This window comes from Narcine bancroftii, chromosome 11 (assembly GCF_036971445.1).
Source record: "Narcine bancroftii isolate sNarBan1 chromosome 11, sNarBan1.hap1, whole genome shotgun sequence".
Classification (NCBI taxonomy): Eukaryota; Metazoa; Chordata; class Chondrichthyes; order Torpediniformes; family Narcinidae; genus Narcine; species Narcine bancroftii.
Window position 1 is genome coordinate 20,790,908 of NC_091479.1, and position 24,579 is coordinate 20,815,486.

The 24,579-nt window shown below is 45.4% G+C and overlaps 1 protein-coding gene across 1 annotated transcript in view; it reads right to left on the reverse strand.

Annotated features, from left to right (window-relative positions):
* Positions 1-3,716: 3,716 nt before the first annotated feature.
* The window catches only part of ireb2 (iron-responsive element binding protein 2), a 102,359-nt gene continuing 81,496 nt past the window's right edge, over positions 3,717-24,579 (reverse strand). Inside the window, exons 15-22 of the mRNA XM_069902854.1 lie at positions 23,417-23,573; positions 23,195-23,319; positions 20,273-20,377; positions 11,836-11,978; positions 9,544-9,691; positions 9,334-9,456; positions 9,060-9,245; positions 3,717-4,553 (exon numbers count right to left, since the gene is read on the reverse strand). Of these exons, the coding sequence (XP_069758955.1) occupies positions 4,443-4,553; positions 9,060-9,245; positions 9,334-9,456; positions 9,544-9,691; positions 11,836-11,978; positions 20,273-20,377; positions 23,195-23,319; positions 23,417-23,573 (1,098 nt within the window). The 3' untranslated portion in view covers positions 3,717-4,442. The remainder of the gene's footprint in view (positions 4,554-9,059; positions 9,246-9,333; positions 9,457-9,543; positions 9,692-11,835; positions 11,979-20,272; positions 20,378-23,194; positions 23,320-23,416; positions 23,574-24,579) is intronic.

A 24,579-nucleotide genomic window follows, 5' to 3' on the forward strand; every position in this document is an offset into this window, starting at 1 on the left:
TTCCAGAACATAACTTCTCCCATGTTTCCTTTTTTATCTTTATATTTAAATCTTGTTCCCATTTTTGTTTAGTTTTACCATTTGTTTCCTCATTCTCCTTTTCTTGCAGTTTAATATACATATTTGTTATAAATATTTTGATTTTCATTGTGTCTGTAATCACATATTCAAAATTACTTCCCTCTGGTAACCTCAGACTGCTTCCTAATTTGTCCTTCAAGTAGGATCTCAGTTGGTAATATGCCAACACTGTATCTTGAGTTATATTGTATTTATATTTCATTTGTTCAAAGGATAATAATCTATTTCCTGAAAAACAATTTTCTATTCTTTTGATCCCTTTTATCTCCCATTCTCTAAAGGAAAGGTTATCTATTGTAAAAGGGAGTAACTTATTTTGCGTCAGTATTAGTTTTGGTAGTTGATAATTTGTTTTATTCCTTTCTACATGAATCTTTTTCCAAATATTGAGTAGATGATGTAATACTGGAGAACTTCTATGTTGTACCAATTTTTCATCCCATTTATATAATATGTGTTCAGGTATCTTTTCCCCTATTTTATCTAATTCTAATCTGGTCCAATCTGGCTTTTCCCTTGTTTGATAAAAATCTGATAGGTATCTTAATTGTGCGGCTCTATAATAATTTTTAAAGTTTGGCAGTTGTAAGCCTCCTTGTTTGTACCATTCTGTTAATTTATCTAGTGCTATCCTCGGTCTCCCCCCTTTCCATAAAAATTTCCTTATTATTTTCTTTAACTCCTTGAAGAATTTCTCTGTCAGTTGTATTGGCAATTCCTGAAATAGGTATAATATCCTTGGGAAAATGTTCATTTTAATACAAGGCTTTTATTATCTAAAGGCAGGAGCTACCATCAACCTCATTGACTGATCAAAGCAGAGAAAGGGGGAGCCTGCAAGGGGCTATGGGTAGGATCGGTCTTGCGAGGCGTGGGGCAGCAGCCATTCACAGCACAACAGTGGTTTACCACAGACTTGTGCTTGGCCACTTGCAGGATACGACTCCAGATGAAGGGTTTACCGTCCAAAATATCTGTTGTCATCAGGTGAAACGTGAGAAGTCTGCAAGCGCTGTGGTCAAAAATGCTGGAGGAACTCAGCCGGACTCGCAGTGTCCCCAAGGAAGGGCTCAGACCCGAAATGTCAGTAATATAGCTTTACCTCGTCCTGTTCCCTGGCTGACGTGTCTGTCCATGGTCTCATGCACTGCCAGACTGAGGTCACCCACAAATTGGAGAAACCTCTGAGCACCCTCCATCTGGATGGCATTAACATCATGATTTCATTCAAAAAACATTTACCCCCCCCCCCCCCCCCCACCACCAGCCTCCAGTTCTCCCCTCTGTCTCCTTTCACAGAGCCAAAATCAATTCTCAACGTTCCTCTTGTCATATCTAATTTTGGCTGTTGGTGTGGACTCCTTCCCCTCTCATTCCTCGCCTTTTAATCAAAGCCCCTTTCACACTGCCAACCCTCCTAGGAAGTGGGAAAACTTACCGGGCGCGCTGCACCCCGGGAGCCTTTCCCATTGCAGTATGGTTAATCAACACGGCATTTTAAGTTGTGCTTCCACACTGCCAGAAGGCAATTAGTGAATAAACTCGGCTAAGCTCCAACACTTTCCCCCACCAAGTGTTGCATTTAACTCGCCCTGCCAGGTTGGGTTTTTCACACCACACAATTACAGGGAACGAACCTGCTAAATTACCTGGTTCAACCCACATGCAACCAGCAGTGTGTAAAGATGCCTGCCTGATTTTTGCTTATACCTTGAAATGTCACTAATATATCTACCTCCTATGGACGCTGCCAGACTAGCTCAGTTCCGTTTTTACTCCAATCTCAGCGTCTGGAGACTTTTGTGTTTTGCGCAATATATCACCTCTGGATGCTGTGAGAACAGCTGAGTTCGTCCAGCATTTGTGTTTTAAATATCTAGTGTTGCTATGAAACCTTCCATATGCTGAAATGGCGTAAAACAAAGAAGCAATAACCATTAATTTATATGGGAAATTTTTTTGAGGGTTCCCAGACCCAAATATTAACCCATTTAAAAGCGAAAATCCTACCTGATTTCTTTTGGTTGGCAAAACAAGTTCTAATGTAGATCTTTCATAAAAGCGAAGAGGCGAAAAGCGAACTTTTGTGAAGCGGTGGGGGGGGAGGAATACCTGTATACATTCACGATGAGATTGGTTAGACTGGTTTACCAGGGAGCCTGGAGGCCTTTTTTTGGGGGGAGGGGGAGATAGAAGTGTATAGGGAGTGGCCATCCATGGTGAAAAGGAGGTGGACCAGCTCAGGGAACTGAAAGCTGTGGAAGTGAAGAGAGAGCACGCGAGGTGTTCCAGTTGAGACCAAGGGTCTACCAGGGCAATTGGATTTGTGGAGATTGGGTGGGAGGTAAAACCAGGCAGAGTGGGTTAAGTGGGATGCCACAGAACACGGTAACAGGCCATTTCAACTCACGAGTCCGTGCTGCCCAATTTAAACCCAATTAATCTACACTCCTGGTACATTTCAAACAGTGGAAGGAAAGCAGAGCCCTCGGGGAAATCTCACGCAGACATGGGGAGAAAGTACAAACTCCTTACAGACGGCGCAGGATTTGAACCCCCATCCTGACCGCTGGTGTACTAACCACTACGCCAACCGTGTCTCCCTCATGATGTTTGTTGGTGGGGAAATGTTCAAGGGGTAAGAGGTGTCCGAGAGCTGTCGTTTGGCCTCGGCAAGGTAAAGGTCAGTGTGCCAGACCACAACAGCACCCCCCCCCCCACCACCTCCTCTGTGGGTTTGATAATGAGGTTGAGATTAGTGCAGAGAGAGATTCTGAGATTGGAATCGGTGAGTGGAGTTGGGTAGGGATAGTTAATGAGAGCAGCAGTTGGCAAGTGGAAGGCCAGAACAGGGTGTCCAAGAGGACAGGAGAAGGGACCCTCAGTAGGGGATGAAAATCCTTGATTTTGTCGTAGGCTCAGAGACTGTGGAAGAAGAGTTCAGCATTGTGGCGAGTGGAGAACTTATTGAGGCAATGGGGAATGAAGCCACGACCTCTCAGGGAAAGGTCCTGGGAGGGATTAGAATAGGTGGAGAATTGAGGGGAGCAGGGGTGCAGTGGAAGAAAACGCGAGATGGGGAAAGTTAAGGGGCTGGGAGGGAAGGAGGTGCTAAGAGGTGTGGGGGGAGGGGTAGGGAAGGTAGGAAGTGATGGTGATGGGGGAAGAAGGGTCAGTGGGATCTAACAACAATGGAGGTGAAGGTGCTCGGTAGAATTCTGGGAGAGAAGCGAGAGCAGCAGACAATGCAGCACAAATACCAGAGAAATTGAGAGCCGGAAGCCATGTGACACGAGTTGGCAGCGGAGATAAGTTGCCAGAAAGGTCGCGGCTATGGACGCGAGTCTGGGTAATCACATAGTCTTGAGGGGAGCAAAGAACTCCCTTGGAAGAGAGTCGGCATAGCTAACTCTACTCTCCTTGCTAGTTGCTACAGGGTGACCCTATCTGACCTGTACTAGGAGGAACATCCAATAAAATGACTGTAACCCTCAAGAGTTTCACCTCATTCTCCACCTCTAAACTTCTTGGCGAACATTATTCCCCGATTCAAAGGCAGAAAATAAATTGAAAGGCAGATACTACTTGTAACATTTGCAATAAACCAACATTAGATCGCTAATGGATAACCGGCATTTATGGTTCTGATAGTTTATTCTTACAACCTTTTAAATGTACAGATCAGTAGCATTTTGTTGGGCAGATCAATCAGTAAAATACACTTATCTTGGACACTTTGTACTCTTGCAGACGTGTAAGTGTTACAAGATTCTTGTCTGTCCATTAAAAAGGTAAATTTCAAAATCTCTGTCACACAGTTTCTGGCCTAACATTTTACATTGGGACTTTTCTTCTCAAACAGCTCAACTCCAGTGTCTGAAACCTCCCATCACCTTTTTTCCACTTTAAGAGACCACTTACAGCACAAAAGCTGAAACAAGGGTACATTGTTGAAGAAACAAAAGCCAAAGGAGTATTTACAGACAAAACTGGGCTTGACAAACCAAAATTGGAATACGTCATGATAAAAAAAAATAAGAGAAAAGGCCATAAACGATTGGCTCCTGATGTGAAAGGGTCCACTTTGTGGCACATGTCATGTACACGAGATTAAGTTACAAAAAGGTCAGAAAAACTGTGACTATAAACTCAAAGGGAAGAAATCATGTGTATTTGAAGGCAAGTAGTCCGTCACAGCCAGTTGCAAGGTGCAAGTAGACGGTTTCCAAAATATACAGAACACCTAGCAAAAAGGACATCAACAGCAATCTCTGCCACTCCAATAGAGTTGAACACAATAACGTCATCCATGGACGGGATCTCGATCACGGTGCAGATAAAGTCAGATGATGGGAGAGTCGTTATAACATCTTTCTCGCCACATAGTTCAAAATACCTCCTTGTCTGTAAAAGGTGACTTCCATTTGATTGTCAAACTTCGCTACAGCTCTAAATGCCTTTCCTGTATTTGTCTGCAAGACAGAATATTCAAGAGCTTTATATAATAGGGAGACACAGTACTTTTCAATCTTGTACACATTAAGTTTAAGAAGCAATCTATATAGAACAGAATGAAGATCTGTCCACCATCATGTACTCAGAGAGACCTTTGGCTCCAAGTCATGGAGGAGTCTGGACTTGGTGCATTCCATGATGTCCACCTGCTGATCAGAAATGCAGAGGTGGTGGTGTAAAGTTGTAGGGCCTTTAAGTTTATAATAATTTGCCAGTACATGTAGCGACCTGGCCGGCTGCATCACCGTGTGGTACAGTTGCTGCAGAGAAATGAGTTGGAGGTCAATCCACAGGACCATAACAGTGGCAGAGAAGATCGCTGGTATCTATCCCCTCCCCCAACCTCTCGACATAATCTACTGGGATCATTATCTGAAGAGGGTGTGCAAAATCATTGAGGACCCTTTCCATTCCATGCAGAGCATCTTCCAGCAGCTCCCGTTGGGAAAGAGATGCAGAAGTATCAGAGCCGGCACCACCAGGTTGAGGAGCAGCTTCTTCCCACAGGCTGAAAGCTGAACAACCAAAGGATCTGCCCTCACTAACCATCTGAGACTCTCATATTCATGAAACGACTTATTTGTAAATATGAATACTTGTCCTGCATATGTATTATTTGTCTGTATGTGTTTTAAATCTGGCTGTGTGTCTGTGTATTTTGCACCGAGGACCGGAGGAAGCTGTTTCGTTGGGTTATACTTGTGCCATCAGAGGACAATGAGCTTGACTACTTGAAAGAACCAGACAAAACTGTTTCTCTGGATCACATACAAAATGCACAGCACATGATTATCACATAAATACATACTGATACAATTTTGGAATGATTTACTTGGTTACAGGATGCTGTTCATCAACCTCAATGCCTTCAGGAAGAACCATGGAACATTACATCAAAGAAACAGGCCAAACCATTTTTCTGCCTAGTCCCACTGACCTGCACCTGGACCATATCTCTCCCATCCATGTATCTGGCCAATTTTTTCTTAAATGTTAAAAGTGAGCCCACATTCACCAATTCAGCTGGCAGCTCATTCCACACTCCCACCACTCTGCGTGAAGAAGTTCCCACTAATGTTCCCTTTAAACTGTTCCCCTTTCTTCCTTATCTATGTCGTCTACCTTTCTCTCTCCTAATCTCAGTGGAAAAAGCCTGCTTGGATTTACTCTATCTATATCCATAGATAAGAGTAAATTTTGTCCACCTCCCCTCATTCTTCTACCCTCCAGAGAATAAAGCCCTAACCTGTTTAACTTTTCCCTGTAACTCAAGTCCCAGCAACATCCTTGTAAATCTCCTCTGCCCTCTTCTGCCTGGCAGTCCCTATTTCGATGCTTCCGTACTTACCTCTTGATGGTAATAGGTCAAATATACTGCACGTTGGATGGAAAGTGTCCTCAATAATTCTTTGAGCCCTATTTAAGTATCAATGAATGGCATCAATAGGGGAAAGGGGGACCCCAATGTATTTCATTATGTACGGCTGTTGAGTGGGCAGGCAAGAACATTTCTCGCCCATGAAACATTTGAAAACAGCTCACCAACAGTCAGCAAACGTCCCCCAGCCTTTTCCAGCTGTTAAGATCGTTGAATGTCTCTATCTTTGATATCACTGGACAATAATGATTTTGCTTCCTGAACACTTTTGGGTGTATTTTATTGATCTTGGGTCATTGACACGATAATCACCTTAAAATTTTCCTATCACAATCCCTTTTATTTAAAATAAAAGATACCACCCTTTTTTGGTGATTTCCTGTCATATTTTAAGTCTACAAAACCACGAAGTGCAGCGTGTTGTTGAAAATTCTTTTTCTGCATCGACACTTCTTCCTCGCTGATCTTGGTGCCGTCAGTGGCAAACACGGTGAAAGGTTTCACCAGGATATTGCGACCATGGAAAAGCGGTCGGTATCAAATCAACTGGAATCCATCAATGCTGGCTGACTATTTTGGACACTGACATGAGAGGCATCAGATGCTGAGTACAAACAAAAATTAGCGGCAAAACATTTTTTAGGTCAGTGAAACTAACGCACTTTGTCAGCGTCATTATGCAATTGAACGTGCTACATTCTATAAAAGTTAATTTAATATTTCTCCAACTTCCTACGTGATACAGCAAATCTGAAATTATCTTTGTGTTCAGCTTGAAGTTGTCTATCATAATCCCAAGGAGCCAATCGTTTATGGCCAACCTTTTGAAAAAAATTTGTTGTCCAGTGTATTCAGAGAGACTTGAACTATTAAAACAAAATGGAACAAAACTAAAACAATTGAAAGTTAGATCGTAAACACTTTTAAACAAAACAGTAAAGTTATTTTTTTTAATGTGCTCATCTAGTATTTTCTGCCTTCCCTCATGACCACGTCATCAACTGGGAAATTTAGGAAAACATCATAAAATGCTGGAGAAACTCAGGCAGGTCAAACAATGTCCTTTTTGTAGCAAAGATAGAAATAGGAGAAAAATGAAGATATATTTTGTGATTTACTTGGGAAATTTGTCCTCCACTAATGGGGAAGGAAGGCTGAACTGAAGTCACTGAGAGTGCCTGTGACCAGGATGGGCGACGACAGTCTTCAAATAAAATTGGGGTCAGGAAGGACTAGCACTGAGCCTTGGCTGAAAAATATGACATACAGTACGGTAACGGTCCTTTTTGGCCCACAGCCCGTGTTGCTCAATTACACCCAACTGACCTACAAACCACGGTACATTTTTGAATGGTGGGAGGAAACCCACGCAGACAAGGAAAGAACGTGCAAACTCCTGACAGACAGTGCCAGATTCAAACCTGGGTCACTGGCACTGTAACAGCGCTGCACTAACCGCTACACTAACCTAGGCACGGTTGAGGCAGGAAATAAAGTTTGGGGCATTGGGTGAAAATTAGAAGAAAATGTTTGGTGGAGGAGAAAGGGCAGCTGGCAGTAGAAAACCACGTTCAGAGGGAATGGTTTTCAAGTCTTTGCAAGTGCAACCAGAACTTGTCCTTCTCAGGTCCTGGTGATAACTCTTGTCCTTCTCAGTCAGATGCTGACTGACCCACTTGGCTACGTCCAAGAGTGCATATATCTACCGAGTGCCTGGAGAGGGATAAATATCAGGGTGGAGGGTGAGAATTTCCCTGGTATTCTTTTAGCTGAATTATAGGGTCTTCATAGAAAATGGTCAACAGCAAGAATAAAGGACTAAACAGTCTTGAAGACTATAAATATACTGCAACATTGCCTTCATTCAGATCAGGAAGGGGTCACTGTACAGATTGGAAAGGACATCTGCTAACAATGAGCAACCTGTCTTCATGATTCATTTGAGTCCTGATAAAGTTTTTTTTTCCCCAAAATGAAGCAGAACAAAGTGGATGATAACAGGCCAGTAATTCATAAGGCATTGGAGGGAGTCGCAAAGAGAGGTAAGGAACTCCAAACTACAAAGAGAGGTAAGGAACTCTAAACTACAAAGAAAGTCTTTACTGCAACATGCAATGGCAACGCTGAGGGAGTGGGGGGTGGGGAAAGGATAATGAGCATTCATTTTGTGAAATGTCTTTCAAAAAGCAACCTCTTTCCAACAAAGCACTAGTACACTCTCCATACCAATCGCACTTCCTGCAACACTGACTTAAAGCCACAAACAGATTCTGAAAAGTAAAGCCTGGGCATTTGTTCACTGGTAAATTGTCCACATGAGCCAGCATGCCCAATACTCGGCTGGTCAAAGCAACAGAGAATGAGGTAATGACTCTCCAGAAAGGCATCAGATTCCTGTGCCAATTGAGCTGATGGTAGATAGGCTCGCTTACTTGATTTAAGAAACAGAACCTTTCAGGGCAGGATTCCATCTGCAGTACCCTCGAGGGAAAAGGCCTGGAGCTGAGAGGTTGGGATTTGATCTGTTACCCAAACTTCTCCATCTAAACAAGAGGTCATAAGTTAAGGGTTAGGGGTAAAACCTTTAAGGAGTAATATAAGAGGAAGCTTCTTCACTCAGAGAGTGGTATGACCTTCCGGAAGAGGTAGCTGCGGCAGGGTCAATTTTGTCATTTAAGAGGAAGTTGGATGAGTGCATGGATGTGAGGGGGTTGGAGGGTTATGGGCAAGGGAGTGGGTAGGTGGACTAGTGGAGTTTCACGTTAATTGGTGCCGATATGGCCTGTTTCCGTACTGTAAATTGCTTTATAGTTACAAAGAATGGGTCTGCACTCCTGGTATAAAAAATTAACGTGGGAAAGGACGACAAACAAGACGGAGGCAGAGAAAGCAGTTTCCATCTCTCAAGTGCAGTTTGAAATAACTCGAGTTGCCACAAAAAAAGCTGGACATCATTTGATAGTTGCTCAGTATAAGGAAAAGAGAAAAAAATTCAACACCAGCCACCCCAGCACAGCTGCACTTGCAGAACCGAAGGAGCGGCCAATATATAAAAACTATTCTGCATTAGATTTTACGCTCGTACCGTGATATCCACCATTATTCCTGGAGACAGTTCTTTCGGAATCATGATGGTGTACCGCTCCTTTCCAGTGAGCCCGAGCCTATCTACATTTTCATCTGGAAGGAACTGAAGGGGAATGATACCCATTCCAATCAAGTGGTTCTTGTGTATTTTCTCGTAGCTCTCTGCGAGAATGGCTCTCACACCCTGCAACAGATACACCAGAGGGTTAGAGCAGTAGTTTCAAGGAGACGTCAATGGTATTTCTTGGTAAGTACTTAGAAATGAGTTGTACCAGCAAATATGGCCCCTTGGCAGCCCAATCCCTCGAACTGCCCGAGCCGTATTTTTTCCCAGCTAAAATGATTAACGGAAAACCTTCCCTCTGGTATCGCTCAGCTGCGTCAAACACGTCGAGCTGCAGAGGAGAAAAATAAAGCAGAGAGCTTCAGCAAAAGGCAAATGGTTTTACTTTTCTGTTACAGTGGTGACCCGAAGTCCTTACCGTTTGCCCAGACGGGATGTGCAATGTTTTCGGTGCAGTCTTGCCGATAAATTTGTTCAGGAGCCGAATATTGGCAAAGGTCCCTCGTGTCATCACAGCATCATTCCCTCTTCGTGCTCCGTAGGAATTAAATTCTCGGGGAGTGAGGCTAAAAGTTATTAAAAAAAAGTGGATTTATTCAGTTCTGTTCATGATTGAATTTCCATGAAAATAGATTGCTGGGAGTGGCGTCTACCCTCGGTTTAATCCAACCCAACGTGAACTGCAGGAGTAAAAGCAGTTCACTGCAATGCAAATGAGAACTAGTACTTTTAGAGACAACTTGGGGCTTTGCACTTGCTTGGTTTCACATTGGGGAGGGAGCATGCACTTAGCAATCCATTTTACACTATTTAAACTTGGTGTTCCTTTTATGCTTTCAGTAAAAAAAGAACAAGACAAACTGCAAATGTGATTCCCAAGCCGGTTCTTTCTGTCCTTCACAGCATCAGAGTTACCAAGCCCCAAAACAGACCTTGCAGCCCAACTCATCCATGCCGATCAGGTTCGGCCTCTTTCCAATCCATGTACCCGCCGAAATGACTTTGAAATCTCATAATCACACACTACCACCACATCCTCTGGCAGCTTCTTTCACACCCTCTCCACCTTTTGTACAAAAACACTGCTCCTCAACTCCCTTTATAAATCTATGCAGCTCATTTAAGAATTGCCTAACCTGGGGAAAAGACAACAGCTATTCATCGTGTATATGTCACTCCTATATGCCTCCATCAGGTTTCCCCTCCCACCCACCCAGCGCTCCCCGCCAACCTCAGCCTACTACGCTCCAGGGACACCCTTCGAAAAGGTTCAGGCCCGACATATCAGTAATATATCTTTACCTCCTAGGGGCGTGGTGAGAATGGCTGAGTTACTCCAGCATTTCGGCGTGTTTTTACTACAATCTCAGTGCCTACAGACTATTGTGTTTCACTCCAGGGAAAACAGTCTCCTCGTGATAAAAAGAAATAGGAGAGCTTACAGCTCTTTTACTAACCTTTCCATTAACTACTCTTTTCTGGATGGATTTGTTTCTCCCCCATACGATTGGTGCAGATCTCAATGATCAGCAAAATTGATTCAAAGTGTCATGTTCTCTTTCCTAAAAATCATGTCCCAGACAGATCTTCTTTCTTCCATTGCCTGGATTAAAGTTTTCAGCACCAAGTCCCAAATGGCCAGAAAAAGAGCTATCAATCACCATCTCAGCCACTCAAAAGGAGGTGCTGTGTACAATGTGTTGAAAGCTCCCACCATTTTCTCAAGTAGCGAGTTCAAAAATGAGTGACCTCTGGCTGGGGAAAAAAAAACCCTCAACTCCTGCCTAATCTTTAACCCGATGAAATTTGGAGAATACAGTAGCCTACTTTTCTAAAATTGGAGTTTAAATTAAAGGCCATTGCCAGGAAAGTATATTTTGTGACACAGTTAAAAAAAAACCCTGGTATCCACCATCTATGGGGATTGGTAGATGCCAGATAAATGTATTTTCCGGTTGCTTGAGACTTATGTTTACAATGCCTAACTAATACATCTGCATCAATAAGTTTAAAAGTCAAAGATACTATATTGTACTTACACGAACAAGCTTCACTTGTATTAATATATAAACCTTAAAGCATTTTACTTTATTTTCAGTCACACTAAAAACATTGAACCATTGCTGCATCTACAAGTTCCTCCCCTCCATGGAGCTGCCTGAAAGATGAACCATAACATTATGGATAATTAATCCCCCCCCCCCACCCATGTTTACAGATAAGGCCTCTGACCAGGGCGACTCTTACTAAGCAGGGATAAGGAGACACTTTAAGAGAGTCATCTCGACGGCGAGCGGCGTCAACCAGCTCTTCGTCCCGGGCGATGCGATGTTATTCAAATGCACTTTTACTCAAACAGCTGCTACGAGCAAAGCTCGAACAAGGCGCTCCGCTGACTGAAAAATTGGCTCCCATCGTCACCAAAATTTTGTGTGTTACTACAGAGAAAATTTACTTTTACAATTTTAAACTTTATTTTACCTATTATTTTATTTTAACGTTTTAATTTATTTTCTTGGTGGGTTTTTTTGCCAGTTGCTTGAATTCCGTATACCAGGGGTTTTACTGTATTTCAGTAACTACATCATTTTATTTTTGAATCAACTCAATAGAATTGATGCAGTTGCGCCTCTTTCATCTTGAATTTTGAAAAAGGATCCAATATTCTCATTTACCACTGAAAGAGTACAACAATCTATGATACACTTACCCCCTGCAGGTCAGATATCTAGCTGCAGCACTGTTCCGTGCGATACTGCCGGCCGGGGAGATGTGGTCAGTGGTCACTGAATCTCCCAGGTGCAGCAAGACGTGGGCATTTTCAATGGACTGAGGGCAGCCAGGTTCTTTGGTCTAGAGATGAAGAGGGAGGAAGCACATAAGCAGATGTCACCATACTCACCACTGGAGTGAAGCTTAATTGGTTACCAAGTTATAAGAGCAGAAGTAGGCCCATCGAGTTTGCTCCGCCATCCTAATCACAAGCTGATGCATCCCACCCCCCGACTTGTAATCCTTGATACCCTGACTAACCAAATAGCTGCCCTAAATAAACCCAATACTTCCACAGCTGTCTGTTCCACATATTCCCGACCCTCTGATTAAATCATTTTTTTTCCATGTCTCTGTTTTGAATTGACGCCCCTTTTTAATCCTGAAATTATGCCCTCTTGCCTGAGACTCCCCTACCATGGGAAACACCCTTGCGCATCTACTCTGTCCAGGCCTTTCAGCATTTGAAATATTTCAATGAGGTCCCTCCCCTCATCCTTCTCTACTCCAATGAGTCTAAGTGCTAACAATCATTTCTCATGAAGCATCATGTATTATTGTAAATAAAGTCAAGTGGCATTTACTTGTCGTTCATACCATAACTATTGCAGTGTACAGTGAAAAACGAGATGACATTTCTCTGGACCGTGGAGCTGGTTATTTAAGTGGATAAATTACCTCAGAAACTTTTTTATAAATAGCATATCACTTATAAATATCATATTACAAATTCTGTGAATTTCAAACAAATCAGGCCAGTACATGCTTCTCAAAACAAGAAACAATGAAAAGGACAATCTGGTAAGAAAAAGGAGGCCGTGACTTTAGCAACTAATAGCTTCAAATGTTTTTATTAGTGATATTCCAGCAATGGTTAGCACTCGTACCACACCAGCTTCACAGTGAGGTCAAAATTTGTTTATTACACTCTATATTCTTTCTTTTTCTTTGGCTTGGCGGACGAAGATTTATGGAGGGGTAAAGTCCATGTCAGCTGTAGGCTCGTTTGTGGCTGACAAGTCCGATGCAGGACAGGCAGACACGGTTGCAAGGGAAAATTGGTTAGTTGGGGTTGGGTGTTGGGTTTTTCTTCCTTTGTCTTTTGACAGTGAGGTGGGCTCTGGGGTCTTCTTCAAAGGAGGTTGCTGCCCGCCAAACTGTGAGGCGCCAAGATGCACGGTTTGAGGCGAGATCAGCCCACTGGCGGTGGTCAATGGGGCGGGCACCAAGAGATTTCTTTAGGCAGTCCTTGTACCTCTTCTTAGGTGCACCTCTGTCTCGGTGACCAGTGGAGAGCTCGCCATATAACACGATCTTGGGAAGGCGATGGTCCTCCATTCTGGAGACGTGACCTACCCAGCGCAGTTTGATCTTCAGCAGCGTGGATTCGATGCTGTCGGCCTCTGCCATTTCGAGTACTTCGATGTTGGAGATGAAGTCGCTCCAATGAATGTTGAGGATGGAGCGGAGACAACACTGGTGGAAGCGTTCTAGGAGCCGTAGGTGATCCCGGTAAAGGACCCATGATTCAGAGCCGAACAGGAGTGTGGGTATGACAACGGCTCTGTATACGCTAATCTTTGTGAGGTTTTTCAGTTGGTTGTTTTTCCAGACTCTTTTGTGTAGTCTTCCAAAGGTGCCATTTGCCTTGGCGAGTCTGTTGTCTATCTCGTTGTCGATCCTTGCATCTGATGAAATGGTGCAGCCGAGATAGGTAAACTGGTTGACCGTTTTGAGTTTTGTGTGCCCGATGGAGATGTGGGGAGGCTGGTAGTCATGGTGGGGAGCTGGCTGATGGAGGACCTCAGTTTTCTTCAGGCTGACTACCAGGCCAAACATTTTGGCAGTTTCCGCAAAACAGGATGTCAAGCACTGAGGAGCTGGCTCTGAATGGGCAACTAAAGTGGCATCGTGTGCAAAAAGTAGTTCACGGACAAGTTTCTCTTGTGTCTTGGTGTGAGCTTGCAGGCGCCTCAGATTGAAGAGACTGCCATCCGTGCGGTACCGGATGTAAACAGCGTCTTCATTGTTGAGGTCTTTCATGGCTTGTTTCAGCATCATGCTGAAGAAGATTGAAAAGAGGGTTGGTGCGAGAACGCAGCCTTGCTTCACGCCATTGTTAATGGAGAAGGGTTCAGAGAGCTCATTGCTGTATCTGACCCGACCTTGTTGGTTTTCGTGCAGTTGGATAACTATGTTGAGGAACTTTGGGGGTCATCTGAGGCGCTCCAGTATTTGCCAAAGCCCTTTCCTACTCACGGTGTCGAAGGCTTTGGTGAGGTCAACAAAGGTGATGTAGAGTCCTTTGTTTTGTTCTCTGCACTTTTCTTGGAGCTGTCTGAGGGCAAAGACCATGTCAGTAGTTCCTCTGTTTGCGCGAAAGCCGCACTGTGATTCTGGGAGAACATTTTCGGCGACACTAGGTATTATTCTATTTAGGAGAATCCTAGCGAAGATTTTGCTTGCAATGGAGAGCAGCGTGATTCCCCTGTAGTTTGAGCAGTCTTGATTTCTCACCTTTGTTTTTCTACAGCCGACAAGGTTGTCATCCTGGGCGACTTCAACGCTCGTGTCGGCAAAGACTCAGAAACCTGGCCAGGAATCCTGGGCAAGCATGGCGTCGGCAAGTGCAACGACAATGGGCGCCTCCTGTTGGAGCTCTGCGCAGAACAGCGGCTTGTCATTACAAACACCCTTTTTCAGCAGAGGGACAGCCTGAAGACCACCTGGATGCATCCCCGATCCAAACACTGGCACCTCCTGGACTACATCCTGGTGCGAGAAAGTGACAAACAAGATGTGCTCCACACCAGGGTCATGCCTAGCGCGGAATGCCACACTGACCACCGGCTGGTTCGCTGCAAGCTCAACCTTCACTTCAAGCCAAAGCCCAGGAACAATAAAGCCCCCAGAAAGAGGTTCAATGTTGGAAAACTGCAGTCAGACGAAGCGAGAGGAAACTTCCAGGCAAACCTCAAAGCAAAGCTCGACGTTGCAACCCGCCTCACGGACCCGTCCCCTGAAACCCTCTGGGATCAGTTGAAGACTACCATACTGCAATCCACTGAAGAGGTACTGGGCTTCTCCTCCAGGAAAAACAAGGACTGGTTTGACGAAAACAGCCAGGAAATCCAGGAGCTGCTGGCAAAGAAGCGAGCTGCCCACCAGGTTCACCTTACAAAGCCGTCCTGTCCAGAGAAGAAACAAGCCTTCCGTCGCGCATGCAGCCATCTTCAGCGCAAACTCCGGGAGATCCAAAATGAGTGGTGGACTAGCCTCGCCAAACGAACACAGCTCAGCGCGGACATTGGCGACTTCAGGGGTTTCTACGAGGCTCTAAAGGCTGTGTACGGCCCCTCACCCCAAGTCCAAAGCCCGCTGCGCAGCTCAGACGGCAAAGTCCTCCTCAGCGACAAGATCTCCATCCTCAACCGATGGTCAGAACACTTCCAATCTCTTTTCAGTGCCAACCGCTCAGTCCAAGATTCCGCCCTGCTCCAGCTCCCTCAACAGCCCCTAAGGCTAGAGCTGGATGAGGTTCCCACCCTGGATGAGACATATAAGGCAATCGAACAACTGAAAAGTGGCAAAGCAGCAGGTATGGATGGAATCCCCCCAGAAGTCTGGAAGGCTGGCGGCAAAACTCTGCATGCCAAACTGCATGAGTTTTTCAAGCTTTGTTGGGACCAAGGTAAACTGCCTCAGGATCTTCGTGATGCCACCATCATCACCCTGTACAAAAACAAAGGCGAGAAATCAGACTGCTCAAACTACAGGGGAATCACGTTGCTCTCCATTGCAGGCAAAATCTTCGCTAGGATTCTACTAAATAGAATAATACCTAGTGTCGCCGAGAATAGTCTCCCAGAATCACAGTGCGGCTTTCGCGCAAACAGAGGAACCACTGACATGGCCTTTGCCCTCAGACAGCTCCAAGAAAAGTGCAGAGAACAAAACAAAGGACTCTACATCACCTTTGTTGACCTCACCAAAGCCTTCGACACCGAGAGCAGGAAAGGGCTTTGGCAAATACTAGAGCACATCGGATGTCCCCCAAAGTTCCTCAACATGATTATCCAACTGCACGAAAACCAACAAGGTCGGGTCAGATACAGCAATGAGCTCTCTGAACCCTTCTCCATTAACAATGGCGTGAAGCAAGGCTGTGTTCTGGCACCAACCCTCTTTTCAATCTTCTTCAGCATGATGCTGAACCAAGCCATGAAAGACCCCAACAATGAAGACGCTGTTTACATCCGGTACCGCACGGATGGCAGTCTCTTCAATCTGAGGCGCCTGCAAGCTCACACCAAGACACAAGAGAAACTTGTCCGTGAACTACTCTTTGCAGATGATGCCGCTTTAGTTGCCCATTCAGAGCCAGCTCTTCAGCGCTTGACGTCCTGCTTTGCGGAAACTGCCAAAATGTTTGGCCTGGAAGTCAGCCTGAAGAAAACTGAGGTCCTCCATCAGCCAGCTCCCCACCATGACTACCAGCCCCCCCACATCTCCATCGGGCACACAAAACTCAAAACGGTCAACCAGTTTACCTATCTCGGCTGCACCATTTCATCAGATGCAAGGATCGACAATGAGATAGACAACAGACTCGCCAAGGCAAATAGCGCCTTTGGAAGACTACACAAAAGAGTCTGGAAAAACAACCAACTGAAAAACCTCACAAAGATAAGCGTATACAGAGCCGTTGTCATACCCACACTCCTGTTCGGCTCCGAATCATGGGTCCTCTACCGGCACCACCTACGGCTCCTAGAACGCTTCCACCAGCGTTGTCTCCGCTCCATCCTCAACATCCATTGGAGCGCTTACACCCCTAACGTCGAAGTACTCGAGATGGCAGAGGTCGACAGCATCGTGTCCACGCTTATGAAGATCCAGCTGCGCTGGATGGGTCACGTCTCCAGAATGGAGGACCATCGCCTTCCCAAGATCGTATTATATGGCGAGCTCTCCACTGGCCACCGTGACAGAGGTGCACCAAAGAAAAGGTACAAGGACTGCCTAAAGAAATCTCTTGGTGCCTGCCACATTGACCACCGCCAGTGGGCTGATAACGCCTCAAACCGTGCATCTTGGCGCCTCACAGTTTGGCGGGCAGCAACCTCCTTTGAAGAAGACCGCAGAGCCCACCTCACTGACAAAAGGCAAAGGAGGAAAAACCCAACACCCAACCCCAACCAACCAATTTTCCCTTGCAACCGCTGCAATCGTGTCTGCCTGTCCCGCATCGGACTTGTCAGCCACAAACGAGCCTGCAGCTGACGTGGACTTTTTACCCCCTCCATAAATCTTCGTCCGCGAAGCCAAGCCAAAGAAAAATGATGATGGCATCACGAAGATCCTGAGGCAGCTTTCCTTGCTCCCAGCAGAGCTTGAAAAACTCATGCAGTTTGGCATGCAGAGTTTTGCCGCCAGCCTTCCAGACCTCTGGGGGTGGGGGGGGAAGGATTCCATCCATACCTGCTGCTTTGCCACTTTTCAGTTGTTCAATTGCCTTATACGTCTCTTCCCGGGTGAGGACCTCATCCAGCTCTAGCCTTAGGGGCTGTTGAGGGAGCTGGAGCAGGGCGGATTCTTGGACTGAGTGGTTGGCACTGAAAAGAGATTGGAAGTGTCCTGACCATCAGTTGAGGATGGAGATCTTGTCGCTGAGGAGGACTCCGCCGTCTGAGCTGCGCAGCGGGCTTTGGACTTGGGGTGAAGGGCCGAACACAGCCTTTAGAGCCTCGTAGAAACCCCTAAAGTCGCCAATGTCCGTGCTGAGCTGGGTTCGTTTGGCGAGGCTAGTCCACCACTCATTTTGGATCTCCCGGAGTTTGCGCTGAAGATGGCTGCATGCGCGACGGAAGGCTCGTTTCTTCTCTGGCCAGGAAGGTTTTACAAGGTGAGCCTGGTGGGCAGCTTGCTTCTTTGCCAGCAGCTCCTGGATTTCCTGGTTGTTTTCGTCGAACCAGTCCTTGTTTTTCCTGGAGGAGAAGTCCAGTACCTCTTCAGTGGATTGCAGTATGGTAGTCTTCAACTGATCCCAGAGGGTTTCAGGGGACGGGTCCGTGAGGCGGGTTGCATCGTCGAGCTTTGCTTTGAGGTTTGCCTGGAAGTTTCCTCTCTCTTCGTCTGACTGCAGGTTTCCAACATTGAACCTCTTTCTGGGGGCTTTACTGTTCCTGGGCTTTGGCTTGAAGTGAAGGTTGAGCTTGCAGCGAACCAGCCGGTGGTCAGTGTGGCATTCCGCGCTGGGCATGACCCTGGTGTGGAGCACATCTCGTTTGTCTCTTTCTCGCACCTGGACGTAGTCCAGGAGGTGCCAGTGTTTGGATCGGGGATGCATCCAGGTCGTCTTCAGGCTGTCCTTCTGCTGAAAAAGGGTGTTTGTAATGACAAGCCGCTGTTCTGCGCAGAGCTCCAACAGGAGGCGCCCGTTGTCGTTGCACTTGCCGAAACCATGCTTGCCCAGGATTCCTGGCCAGGTTTCTGAGTCTTTGCCGACACGAGCGTTGAAGTTCCCAAGGATGACAACCTTGTCGGCTGTAGGGGTGCGTTGAATGAGGTTGCACAGATCAGTGTAGAACTTGTCCTTTTCTGCTGGTTCCGTCTGGAGGGTTGGAGCATAGACACTGATGAGGGTGATGCGACGCTTGTTTTGAAGGGGAAGTCGCATGGACATGATCCGGTCTGAGTGGCCTGTCGGGAGGTTTTCAAGTTTGGAGGCAATGGAGTTCTTGACCATGAAGCCTACACCAGATAGGCGTCGTTCATCCATAAGCTTGCCAGACCAGTAGAGTGTGTAGCCCGCGCTGCGTTCTTGGAGGCTGCCTACATCTGCAAGGCGGACTTCACTGAGAGCGGCTATGTCGATGTCAAGTCTGAGGAGTTCATGTGTGATGAAGGCAGACCGACGTTCAGGTCGGTGGCTGTCAGCCTTGTCTAGCATGGTTCTGATGTTCCAGCATGCTAGCTTGAGTTTGTGAGCATCTTTTGAGGGGGAGGACGTGGAGGGGGAGGACGTGGACCTGTCCTCGGGCCTGCGCAAAGGAGCTTCTATATAAAGCTTGGTTAAAAGCACACCCCAAGTTTCTGGAACAGCTTTCTCACTGTGCCTTGGTATATGTGACAATGAACCTGAAATAATGTTTAACAAGAATTCTCTGCCCTGAAATCAAAACTAATACAGTAAAACCCCCGGTATCCGGATCCCTTGGGGATTGGTAGATGCTGGATAAGGGAACTTTCCATTCGCTTGAGATTGTGTGATTGGCAAACTAATAGCAAGGCATGCCAATTTTAAATTTCTGTATTTTTTTTTTACCTATTTCTGTGATTTTAATTTTTTTAATGTTTAGACATACAGCACGGTAACAGGCCATTTTGGCTCACGAGTCCGTGCCACCCAATTTATACCCAATTAATCTTCATCCCTGGTACGTTTTTGAATGGTGGGAGGCCCCCGGGGAAAACTCATGCAGACGTGGGGAGAACATACAAACAGACAATGCAGGATTCAAACTTCGGTCCTGATCGCTTGCGCTGTAAAGGCGTTGCACTAACTGTCGCCAGTTGTTTGAATTCCGGCTAACAACGGTTCTGGTTAGATCGGGAAGGAAATATACTAGATCAAAGGCAGCTAAAGCTACCTTGGGGTTAATGGAGGAGCTGAACAATGGATATCTGGAGAAGGACTAGAGAGAGGAATTATTCCTCCTATTGAAGACAATACAACTCCTACTCGAGGCCAATTTATTTTTGGTTTCACCCCATTTACAGGGTAGGATCATGGAAATTGAATCTGATCACTCACTCCTTGTATTGATCATATATATGCCAGATAAGAAGGAGATGGCTTATAAGAAGGCACCATAATACATTGCTGTTAAAAAGGCCAGATTTTTGTAATTTTATTCAGTCCCAAATAACTACATTCTGTGAAATCATTCCACTGAGGATAAATTTTTTCAAATATTGCCTCTAGGATTAAAAAAAAAGTATACAAAGGAGGTGGAAGAATTGGAAAAGGAGATCACAGATGTGGAAAAGGATCTTCAATGAGGGGGCTCTGAGGATGGTTAATTAATAAAAAGCTCATATAATACAATATATACATACAAAATGCTAACAAGTTCAAAACAGAAATACTACTAGCAAGGGGAAACAGCCCGTAAGATCCTCTCCTGGCAGTTGAAAACAGAACAAGCCCCCAGAACAACAGTTGTGCACCACTCATTGATTTGAGAGGTATCTCAGTGCAGCAGGACAATATCAAAACGCTCCAGTCTCAAGTGACGAGGTGAACACAAATCCAGTAACAAATAAACAAACAGCGTCCATGATCATGAAAAGTTTATGACTTTATGACTTACAAGTTTATCAAAAAATGAAGGACAGCGGATGTAAGTGGACTTTGAATCCCAGGGATAAAGAAGTGACTCTGGAGCTTCCAACATGTTCCAACGGCTATTTCCTTTCTGGGAAGAAAAAGTTTCTGATGAATACCACTGGCATTTTCAAAATCCTTTGGAAACTAAAAAGGTACAAAAAGGTTTATTTGGGAATTCTCTTCAGCTGAAAATAGGAGACAGATGTTAAGATTTTGCATGATACAGAGAAATGATAAATGCAGTTTTGTACGGCATCTCCACGTTGGAAACCTGAGCTTACAAACACGTCAGAGTGAAACACAAAAGTCTGCAGACACTGGGACTGAAGTAAAAACAACACAGAAATGCTGGAGATATATTGCCTGAGCCCTCCTTCAAGGAATAAACAAAGAGCACGAACGCTCAGAATAAAGACACCTCAGGAGATGCTCCACCTGCGCCCACATCTCCTTCCTCACCACCATTCGGGGCTCCTAACAGTTCTTTCAAGTGAAACAACTGTGAATCTGCATCCGGTGGTCTCCTCTGTATTGGAGAGGCTGGGTGCCGACGGAGAGATTGCTTTGTTGAGGACCCTGCCTCAATAGCATGGATCTCCGTGGCCACCCATTTCAATTCCCCATCCCATTCCTGTGCTGACACGTCTGTGCTCTGCCAGACTTGAGACCACCCACAAATTGGAAGAACACCTCATCTTCCGCGGGGCACCCTCCAACAGAGTGACTTCTCTGGCTTCAGTTAACCATCCCACCCACCTTCTTCCCCCGTCACCTTTCCCCAGATCTGTCTCTCTCCCATTTCTGTCTCCTCTCACAGACCCAAAATCAATTCTCACCTCTCCTCCTATCAGATCCAATTAACATTTTTGGTTGGTCTGGACTCCTCCCCCAGCCAACATTGTCTTTATTCTGAGCCTTCCTGTTCTTTGCTTATTCCCTGAAGAAGGGCTCGGGCAATATATCTTTATCTCCTATGGACACTTCAAGACCAGATGAGTTTGAGTGTGTTTTTGTTACAAACGTACCAATTCAACTCCTCATACAAGTAAAATTATGTGGCTGTTGTTCCATGCCAACTGATCTCTCACTATGGACTATACAGTTATAATTGATGTGCTATGTATGGGATTTATAATTGTGCACCCAAATAAACTCTCACAGCCCCTTGGTACATGTGACAATAAATTTAAACAAGAATTCTCTGTCCCTCTCAACATTGACATGCATTTGACTTTCTATAATGTTCCGAAGACGAAACAAACTCAAGTAACGGCACTTCCATCTTTCTCATTTACTCCAGAGAAGAACCTTTGTTGCTTTTTCACAGGCAAAATGCATTCCCTTTGGCTTTACCACCCACACCACTTGCAAATGACTTGTTCAATCTTTCGTAAAGAGTTCTTGGACAGGATAGTGTAATTTAAACTAGTTTTAATGAAGACACACAGCACAGTAACAGGCCAATCACACCTAATTGACCGACAACCCCGGTACGTTTTGTACAGTGGGCGGAAACTGGAGCATCCGAAGGAAATCCAAGACGTGGAGAACGTACAAACAGAAAGCGCTGGACTCAAACCTCAGTCACTAGCACTGTAACAGCATTGCACTAAACCAGTGGCTCCCAAACGTTTTTGGGCTGCTGTCCTCTTGGCCTCCAGGACACATCCCGAGCGTCCCCTCCCCACCAATACAATGGCACTGGGGGAGGGTGGGGGATGGCGGCAGCACTGCTGAGCGGGGTTGGGGGCGGTGGCGGTGAGCGAGGTGGGGGGGCGGTGCAGCCGCCGAGGAGGTGGGTAGTGATGCCAGTACAACATGGCGGCCACCAGGACAAGCTCTTGCAAGAAAGCTTTGTCGCCGTTTACTTTGCTCACTACTGCATACCTGAGCTGACCAGAAAATTACTGCACTGGCTTCTTCATTAAACTTTGCAGTGGACTGAATAATAACAAGGTGGAAGGTTTGGAACCCCCCCCCCCCTCTTTTTCTTCACCTCCCCCTTGGATCTTTCTACCACTCACAGGCAGAAGTGCCCACTTTGGGGATCACTGCGTTAAATGTTACACTAACTGGGCTACCCCTTCTGTACGCTGCTGCATTTTTGATCGGCAATGTGTGGGAAGAGTACAAGGCATTAGTTCTTGGTAATGACCCTTCAATCATGTCAAGTTTACCATCTGTAATAGTATCCTGGAAATAGAATTAGATTATGGGTTGTGGGCAGTGGCCAGTGACGTGCACACCAAAGCCGATTTGTCCTACGATTTAGAAACAGCTCAGATAAAGAGAATTAGTACACCTTAAGTTTTGCCCCAGTTTTGTGCCTTTTAACTGAACAATGACTCTACTTCCTCAGGAGTTTACAGAGGTTTGGTATGACACCAGAAACCCTGGCAAATTTCTAGATGTGTAGTGGAAGGTCTGCTGACCGGCTGCATCACGGTCTGGTGGGGGGGGGGGGGGGGGGGGGGGGGGGCACCAATCCCCCTGAATGTAAAGCCCTGCAAAAGGTAGTGGACACAGCCCAGGACATTATGGACAAAACTCTCCCCTCCATCGAGAACATCTACAGGGAACGCTGCAGTCAGAGAGTAGCAGCGATCATCAAGGATTCACACTACCCACTATTCTCACTGCTGCCATCAGTAAAGAGGTGTCGGTGCTGCAAGCCTCGCACCTCCAGGTTCAGGAACAGCTGCTACCCCTCCACTATCAGACTCCTCAAGGACAAACTCAATCAGGAACTTATATAAGGGCTCTTAATTGTGTATTAAACAGCTTGTTTATATTTATTATCTGTTTACAGTTCTTTATTTGTTTACTGTGTACAGTATTTTTTGGTAGTGTAAGTGGCAATTCTGCCTTTCCCGTTCTCTGACAATAAATCTGAAATTTGACTAACCTCTAATTTTTCCCTCAGTTCTTGGAACATGGATGGGATCACTTGGAGCTCTTCCACCTGCTGAATCTCCTCCCTGCTTGGCCAAACATCACGTAGGTAGACTTCTCTGCCATCCGAAGTCACACCTTAGAAATAACAGCCAAACATTACTCACATTTTGTCAAAATGATCGGCATGAAAGCTTTCAAGATGCAGAAGCTCATTGCTGGACCAAATACCGACCTAAAGGTTCCTTTTCAAAGTCTATGTTGACTGTGCCAGCAATGGCGTATGCCACCACTAATGGAGGAGAGGCGAGGTAGTTGGCACGGACACAGTCACAGAGGCGGCCTTCAAAATTCTTATTTCCAGACAAAATTCCACATGCAACCAAGTCACCCTGTACCAAAGAGGGAAAGACAGCAAGTCAGCCTGTTGCTGATCAGACAAGCAATCTTCAGCATGTCAGAGGACCTGAATGAAAAGCTACCAGAGTTATTGTTTGTAGGAAGGAGTGCAGCAGTCATGGTCGAATGACAGATTAAAACCAGCAGTACCAAAAATCGAGCTCAGTAGCCGAACTACATAGTCAGAGGTCAAGAAATCAAGGGTTAACAATCCCGAGGGAAGAAGTTTATCTCACTTCAGTTCTAAATATGTGGCTGAACGTGTCTCACAGCTTCTGGGTTTCATTTTGGCTTCAGGTGCTGTTAGTGCAGGGAATGCATGGGTGCGAGAAGAGGGGATTACATACAGACTCACGCACACAGGAGAGACAGGCGCGGGCACAAGTACGTCGTTCAGACAAATAGCAAATGCACTCAAGATTTAATTCCAAGGTTGACTTGATTTGTGTTTGCTTGTTTGAAGAAAAAAGATATCCATTATGATCTACAACATTGTATCCATACACAGATGCTCAACTTACGATGAGTTGCGTTCTTGTCAAAAAAAATCGCAAGTTGAAAAAGATATCCATTATGTTCTACAATATTGTATCCTTATACAGATGCTCCTCAACTTACGATGGGTTGTGTTCTTGTCAAAAAAAATCGTAAGTTGAAAAAGATATCCACACCTACCACTTTTATAATTAAATTTTGAATACCATTAACGTATACAGCTGTAAGCACACGAAGAATGTTTAAAGCACTGAAATATCTCCTAGCGTTGTGACAGAGTAGTGTACCACTTATCACAAGCGCGGAAACAGATCGGAATTCAAAATTGAAAGTACAGATTCGAACCATCATAACTTTGAAAAATCGTACAAGTTGGACCATCATAAGTGGCGACAACGTTGGGACTCCTTTGGGGACATCCTTGAGTGGGTTTCTCAGTGCACGATCAACTGCAGTCAAAAAGTTAAGTGGAACTGCGCCCAAGAGTTTCAACGCAAACGTGTG